Source organism: Spermophilus citellus (genome assembly GCF_964194105.1).
Source record: "Spermophilus citellus genome assembly, chromosome: X".
Taxonomy (NCBI): Eukaryota; Metazoa; Chordata; class Mammalia; order Rodentia; family Sciuridae; genus Spermophilus; species Spermophilus citellus.
Window position 1 is genome coordinate 40,498,261 of NC_138190.1, and position 8,205 is coordinate 40,506,465.

Sequence of the window (8,205 nt, forward strand, 5' to 3'; positions counted from 1 at the left end):
TTTAAAGGATCTCTCTCACTACTGTGTGGCAACAGCTCTGTTGGGGCTAATGCCCTCAGGCTGGATAACAGCCTGCTTCAGCATCAGAGTCTTCACAGTTTGAATCAAAAGGTTGAATATAATGGATGTGGGAAAGGCTTCCACCAGGAAACTGGCTTCCTTCAACAGAAAAGAACACACACTGGAGATAAAAGCTTTGAATGTCATGAATGTGGGAAGGCATACTGCAGGAAATCAAACCTGGTTGAACATCTGCGAATACACACAGGGGAAAAACCTTATGAATGTGGCGACTGTGCCAAAACCTTCAGTGCCAGATCATACCTCATTGCCCATCAGAAAACTCACACGGGGGAGAAGCCTTTCGAATGCCCTGAATGTGGGAAATCTTTTGGCCGGAAGTCACAACTCATTTTACACAGGAGAACCCACACAGGAGAGAGACCCTATGAATGTACAGAATGTGGGAAAACCTTTTCCGAGAAGGCAACTCTCACCATCCACCAGAGGACTCACACGGGGGAGAAACCCTACAAGTGTAGTGAATGTGGGAAACCATTTCGTGTCAAGATAGCCCTCACCCAGCACCAGAGAACTCACACGGGGGAGAAACCCTATGAATGTGGGGAATGTGGGAAAAATTTCCGGGCAAAGAAATCCCTAAATCAACATCAGAGCATTCACACAGGGGAGAAACCTTATGAATGTGCAGAATGTGGGAAGTTCTTCCGAATGAAGATGACTCTCAATAATCATCAGAGGATCCACACCGGTGAGAAACCCTATCAGTGCAATGAATGTGGGAAAGCTTTCAGTGTGCACTCCTCTCTTGGGGTCCATCAGAGAATTCACACGGGAGAGAAGCCTTACCAATGCAACAAATGTGGTTACGCCTTCTACGTGAAAGCACGTCTCATCGAGCATCAGCGAAGACATTCGGGAGAGAAACCCTATGAATGCACTGAGTGTGGGAAGATCTTTAGCATGAGGAAGTCCCTTCGGCAGCACCGGAGAACGCACACAGGAGAGAAACCGTATGAATGCAGTGAGTGTGGAAATGCCTTCTACGTGAAAGCCCGTCTCATTGAGCATCAGCGAATTCACACGGGGGAGAGACCCTTTGAATGTCAAGAGTGCGGGAAGGCTTTCTGCCGGAAGGCACACCTCACGGAACACCAGAGAACTCACTTAGGCCGGCCCTTGCCATGTGCAATAGAAAAAGCCCCTCCCTAAAGACCCTCCCCACCCCTGGATCAAGCCCCTTGGGGCATCTGATTACCAGAGCACTCAGAATATCCCTGTCATGTTGTGGCACCTAGCTTGGTGGAAAGCTAGTTCCTGACCCCCTTAGGGGGCAGCTCCTTGTTATTTTCATTTGTATTTCCCCAGTTGGTGGTGAAGTTGAATATCTTATCCGTTTGGCCCTTCAGGTTTTTCCTTCCATGTATTGACTGTTCACATTCTTTCCTCACTGATTATTTGGTACTGAGAATTGAACCCATGGGCACTTTACCACTGAGCCACAGCCACAGTCCTTTTTTATTTTGAGACAGTGTTTCACTAGGCTTCTAAGGCTGGCCTTGAACTTGCCTCAGCCTCCAAAGTAGCTGGTGCTCACTGTTTTCTTTTGTCTTTTTAAAAAAAATTTTTTTAGTTGTTGATGGATCTTTATTTTATTTATTTGAATGTGGTGCTGAGAATTGAACCCAGTGTGTCATGCATACTAGGCAAGCATGCTACCACTGAGTCACAACCCCAGCCCCTCTTTTATCTTTTTTTCTGTACCAGGGAATGACCCCAGGGGTGCTTAACCACTAAGCCACATCCCAAGTCCTTTTTATTTTTTATTTTGACACAGGACCTCACTAAGTTACTGAAGGTGGCTTCATATTGTGATCCTCCTGCCTCAGCCTCATGAGTTGCTGGGATTACATGTAGGTGCCCCTGTGCTTGGTATGCTCACTGTTTTCTAATAGGCTGTTCATGTTTTACTTCCTGGTTGAAATGGTGTTTAATATATGAGATTATAAAAATCCTTTTTCGTGTGTTATGTAATGTGTTCTCTCAGTCCATGACTGATTCATTTTGTTCGTTCTTCTGCTGAAGTTTTTTTTTCTATACTTTCCTCTGCAGTTGAAGTTTTTACCATCATTTAGAATTTCAATCCACTTTGAGATTTCCTTTCGTATAGAATGAAGTCTGCAATGTATAATACTACATGGTCTTGTTAATGTTACACAGATACTGTCACACTATAGATAAAATTTGGTAGGCTGGGGATATAGCTCAGTTGGTAGAGTGCTTGCCTAGATGTACAAGGTCCTGGGTTCAATCTCTAGTACCACCAAAAAATAAAAATAAAAATAAATAAAATAAAATTTGGTAGCTTGCTTTTTTTATGTGATGCTACCTTCTCAATATCTATCCATGTTGATAAAAGTCTAATTTATTTATTCCCCTCTCCATTCCCCTTGTGAAGGACATTGTATTGTTTCTGTGTTTTGTGACCTAGAAGTGGAATTGCTGGTTCATAGGGTGTAGTGATTTGCCAGTTACTAAGCTCTTTTTTTTTTTTTTTGTATTGGAGATTGAACCCAGGGGCACTTTACAACTGAGCTACATCCCCAGTCTTTTTTATGTCTTATTTTGAGGCAAGGTCTCTCAAAGCTGCCTGGATTGCTCTCAAACTTGTGATTTTCCTGCCTCAGCCTCCCAAGCAGCTGGGATTACAGGTGTGTGCCACCTCAGCCAGCAGTTATTAAGCTCTTGTGTCCCAGCTCCAAACCCACCTTTCTAGATTGTACTTTGTGAGTCTAAAAACCACATTTCTGTATTGCCAGCTGCTCTCTGCCAAGAAGAGATACTAGATGTAAATTTTAGGACTGGAGAGAGAGGGGAAAAAAAGGAACTGGGTCCTTTTGTCCCTTCCTGTTAGCTCCTCCTTCATCTGTGTGTCCAGCCAGCACTGTGTTTTCACTAGGCAGCAGAATTCCTTGTCATAGAAGCAGTTTTGTGCACTTTGAGATTTCCTAGTCCCCCTAGATTCAGCTTTATGGGACTCCACCTGCTTTGAGACATAGGCATCAGCTGGCTGATAAAACCTCCTTAGAGGCCTGAGTCCCAGTTACATGGGACCCCTCTTCCACCTTTCTAATTTTTAATAACTCCAATGGTATCCTTTTGTTACTACCTAGCCTAGCTGCTTTCTACAGTTGCTGCCTCCCTGAAAACTTAAATTTGTTTTCTTTTTGTCTCTTAAGTTATATGTGGGAATTCTCCAATTTTATAAGCAATTGTTATTTAAAATAACTTTTCTCTGTGAAAATAATGGGTATGGTTTCTGTGTCTTACCTGGGCCCTGATTAATCTGCGTCAAAGTTTGTCAACTTTATTGTTTTTTTCCTTTCTGAATTGGATTACTTTATACTGTCAGAAGTTTGAGAAGTTCCTAGCATCACCAGCACTTAATATTAGTCTTCTAATTTTTTTTTTGGTACTGAGGATTGAACCCAGGGGTGCTTAACCAATGAGCCACATCCCCAGCCCTTTTTATATTTTATTTACAGACAGGTGTCTTTTACTTAGACAAGGCACTTGTGCCTTGCTAAGTTGCTGAGGCTGGCTTTGAATTCAAGGTCCTCCTGTCTCAGCCTCTCAAGATGCTGGGATTACAGGTGTTGCACCACCTAAAATTTTAACAGCAACTTTGCTCATATGTGTGTGTATGTGTGTATGTATATGTGTGTATATACACACACACACACACACACACATATACACATACGTGTATTTAAAAATATAATGAGTTATGGTGTGTGTGTGTGTGTGTGTGTGTGTGTGTGTGGCACACACATCACAAACTTTTTTTTTCATTTCTGAAAACAAGTTTATTTAAATAAGGGTCTAAATACATTATATAACATTAAAACTGGAAGGGGAAAAAGAAAACCAGAAAACAGTTTATCACTTCACATGACACTGGGCAGCTGTTGCTAGTGAGTTGCAAGCTCTACAGCTAGCTATGGGACTGATAACATCAGTTGGTATCTGTTCCTTTCTCAAAAATTTAACTGATATTAAGCTGGCCTCACATTCTGTTGTTTTGGATACCCCTTAGCTAAGATATGTCTAGTCAAAAAAAAAAAAAAAAGACATTGGTGGCAAGTCAAATGTCGCATCGCCTCACAAGAGGGAAGGTGGCCTCTGAGTTCTGCCTACCTGGTCAGGTTAGACACCAGGGATTCTTTTTAAAAAACAAAACAAAACAAAAAACAAAAAAACCCACCCAAACTACCAAAGTCCCCCTCTAGTTGTACAGTTGCCTTAACCCATCCTCCTGATCAGGTCAGAACACTCTTAGGGCAGGGGCCTCTGTTAAGGGAGAGCTGAGAAGCTTCTGGTCAGACACAGCCATCTGATCTTGGGGCTCTGGGCTTTGCTGAAACATCATGTTATTGCTTTGTTTCAGGGTGGACACTGCCAGGCACCTACTGCTTGACCTCTGTTTAAATGAAGGACTTCAAGACTAGACAGCATGGCTCTTTTCAGTTTATTGCATGAAGGAGTTACACTAGTCCAAGTTAAAAGAGGACCCCAAGTGGTTACATTATACAAGCTGTGAGGTTTTTGAACTTGTGACAAGGGACAGAAAGGACATTCTACTTATTGCAAGGAAATTTTCACTTAAGCTTCAGTAAGCCACAAGCACTTAAAACCCATGAACCTTCAGCTGATTGCCCTTAGCCAGTCCAATCTCTACCAGGAACTGGCATGTTCTTGCACTGGTCGCCCTGTAGCTGAATTACTTCTCCATATTCTGGATGCTCAATTACAGTACTATTGCAGGCAAATTTCTTCCTAAACACCTCCATTCGTTTCTTTTAATCGTAATCACCAGCGACTCCTTGGACAGTAGTAAGGGTCTTCCAGACGTTTCTCTGTTGAATTATTATGTGGATCTAATCCTCAGTGCCAGCAGGAAGCAGGTCATAACCCTTGCTTGCATCAGCAAAAGGGTCAAAAGTGGAGGTTCTGGATACCGGAAATATAGGAAATAGGATAGGATTCCTTTTCTGCGGTGGAAACGGTGGAAACGCGGGGGGGGGGGGGGGGGGGCTGCGGGAGAAGGGGGGGCGGGGCCTCGGGAAGTGCAGGGGGGATGGAGGGGGAGGCTGCTGAGTCATTGGCAGAGACTCAGTGACTGGGGATTCAGGAACATTTTTATCTTATATTGGCAATATTTCTTTTATTTTGCTCACATATTTGCCATCTTGGTTCCTCTTTGCTTTCTGCACTCCATCCAGGGATCATTTTCCTCTTTGCCTGAAAAATACCCTGTAGAGTGTGCTCTAGTGGGTGTCTGATTGTGGTGAACTTCTCAACTTTGTCTGGGTTTTGTTTTGTTTTGGGTCCTGGAGAATAAACCCAGGGGTACTCTACCAACGAGCTTCATCCCCAGCCCTTTTTTATTTTTTATTTTGAGAAATGGTCTCTTACATTGCTGAGGTTGTCCTCAAACTTGTGACCTTCCTGCTTAAGCCTCCTGAGCTGCTAGGATTACAGACATGAGCCATCGCATCCAGTCTGAGACTGTTTCCTTATGACATGTTTTTTAAAGAGTGAATCCTTTACCTTTTAGTATTGCGTGGCACTATGCCAGAGTAAATAAATTATTTGCTTTTCCCCTGAATCTCCCATGCTTATGATACACAGGGCATTTCAATTGATCCTCAGACACCCACACTACAGCATATATTGAATATATATACTATCCTTCCTGTATTTTCTATATAGCATGCCCTTACTCTGGTTTACTAAGTATTAAATGTATCAAAAAGCCATTTCATCAACTCTTCCAATCTTTATCTCACCCATTTAAAAAAATCAGTTTTGATGATTTAAAATTTTTGGATGTTTTAATAGTTTATTATGGAAAATGTCAAACCTAAATAAAGAGCATCTATAGTAACAAAACAGACCAGTGGTTGCCTCTGGAGGTGGATATTAACTCATAAAGGGTAGGAAGGAACTTCTTGGGTTGATGAAAATATTTCATATCTTGATTGGAGTGTGTGTTGATGGGTGTATACAATAATCATCAAATGGGCAGCTTAAAATGTATGCATTGTATTGTATGTAAGTTATGTCTCAATTAAAATGTGAAAACAAAACAATAAAAAGTGTTCTGTTCTCATTCCAGGAGTCAGACTTGGGTTTCCTGAGATGCCTGAAACTGTAGACCATATCAAACTCTCTATATACTGTTTTTTCTTATACATACATACGATAAAGTTTAATTCATAAACACAGTAAGAGATTAACAATAACAATAAAATAGGACACATAACAATAAACTGTAACAAGCAGTACAGTGTAATATTTCATCATTCTACTCAAAATGGCATGCAATTTAAAACTTACAAATTATTATTATTTTTTTTAAAGAGAGAGTGAGAGAGGGAGAGAGAGAGAGAGAGAGAGAGGGGAGAGAAGAGAGAGGAGAGAGAGAGTTTTAATATTTATTTTTTAGTTTTTGGCGGACACAACATCTTTGTTGGTATGTGGTGCTGAGGATCGAACCCGGGCCGCACGCATGCCAGGCGAGTGCGCTACTGCTTGAGTCACATCCCCAGCCCACTTACAAATTATTTATTTCTGGAATTTTCCATGTACTATTTCCAGACTGTGATTGACTATAGGTAACTGAAAATGTGGAAAGTAAAACCATGGATAAAAGGGACTAACTACTGTACCCACTGGATGCAACTGAAGACATTAAACAGCAACTGAGAATTGCAGGCTGTAGAGGGAACACCTTTTTCCCAGTAAGATCCTTGCCACAGGGGAGCAATTTCTATAGAGAGGCTGCCTGCTTCAGAGCCCTGGTGTGGACTCATGGCAGGACATCTGTAGCCCTGGGGTCACTGTTTCCTTCCATTACCCTTTTAGAAAATCCATTAAAGTGAGCGCTCCCCAGCATTCACTGTGTCAGTGTCGAATCTCTGTGATAGCTGAGAGCGTGTGCATGGTGGGGATCACAGGCATAAAAGGTGTCTAGCATGGGATCCATCTCAGTGGGTAACCTCTGTACCAGTCCCCCTTTAAAAATGGGAATCACATCTCTACCCAGTATCCTTCAGACATCTGTGCTAAGATTGGAGGATGACTATGGGATGTCTTTGCTCCTTGGAGATTTTTATTTTTATTTTTTAAAAAATATTTATTTTTTAGTTTTAGGTGGAGACAATATCTTTATTTTATATTTATGTGGTGCTGAGGATTGAACCCAGTGCCTCATGCATGCTAGGTGAACACTTTACCTCTGAGCTACAACCCCAGCCCTCCATGGGTATTTTTAAAACTGAAATATGAAACTCTCACGATAAGAACTTAAACTACAATATTATTAACAGTGATTTAATTTCTAGATACTCAGTGTGGTGTAACAGATAAGAATACTAAAGCCAGATCAGCATTTCAATGCTGGCCCTCAATGGCTTCTTAGATATGATAGCAAAAACACATATCATAAAACAAAAAGTAGGTAAATGGGACTTTATCACAAAAACTTTTCTGCTATAAATTTGCAAATCCCATATCTGGTTAAAGATTTGTATCCAGTATACATAAAGAACTCTTAAACTTGGATATAAAAGCATAAATAACCCAATTAAAAAATAGGCAAAGGTTCTAAGTTGATAATTTCCCAAAGATATACAAATGCCCAATAAACACATGAATAGATATGGAACATCACTAGCCATTAGGAGTCATGGCTCGGGATGTAGCTCAGTATAAAGCACTTGCCTTGCATTCCATTCCCAGCACCACAAAAACAAACAAACCAAAACAAAATAAAATGAGATATCACTTTATATCCTCTAGAATGGATAGAATTAAAAAAAATGAGACAATAACAAGTGTTGCCAAGGATTGGAACACTTTAAAATTTTTTTTTTGTAGTTGCAGATGGCTGATGCTGAGGCTCAAGCCTGCCACTGAGTCACAACCCCAGCCCTTTAACACTTTTACATTGTCGATGGGATGTAAAGCAGTGCAGCCATTTTGGAAAACAGTGTGGCAGTTTTTTTCAGAATGTTAACCATACAATTGTCATGTGATCTAGGAATTCCACTCTTTGGTATCTATCTGAGAGAAAGGAAAACACACACTCAACAAAAACTTGTACACAGATATTCACAGCAG

General features: G+C 41.2%; 1 protein-coding gene and 1 pseudogene across 6 annotated transcripts in view; one reads left to right on the plus strand and one right to left on the minus strand.

Moving 5' to 3' along the window:
• The window catches only part of ZNF157 (zinc finger protein 157), a 41,667-nt gene extending 36,616 nt beyond the window's left edge, over positions 1 to 5,051 (plus strand). For 4 of the 5 annotated variants that reach the window (XM_081277230.1, XM_081277227.1, XM_081277228.1 and 1 more), the window contains one exon: positions 8 to 5,051. In XM_081277230.1, coding sequence (XP_081133356.1) covers positions 8 to 1,233 — 1,226 coding nt within the window. In that variant the 3' untranslated portion in view covers positions 1,234 to 5,051. The remainder of the gene's footprint in view (positions 1 to 7) is intronic. The other variant, XM_081277231.1, reaches the window with a different exon arrangement.
• LOC308639158 (eukaryotic translation initiation factor 1-like) lies at positions 4,709 to 6,132 on the minus strand (annotated as a pseudogene). The gene has a single exon. The product of its transcript is annotated as a eukaryotic translation initiation factor 1-like (transcript).
• Positions 6,133 to 8,205: the final 2,073 nt, after the last annotated feature.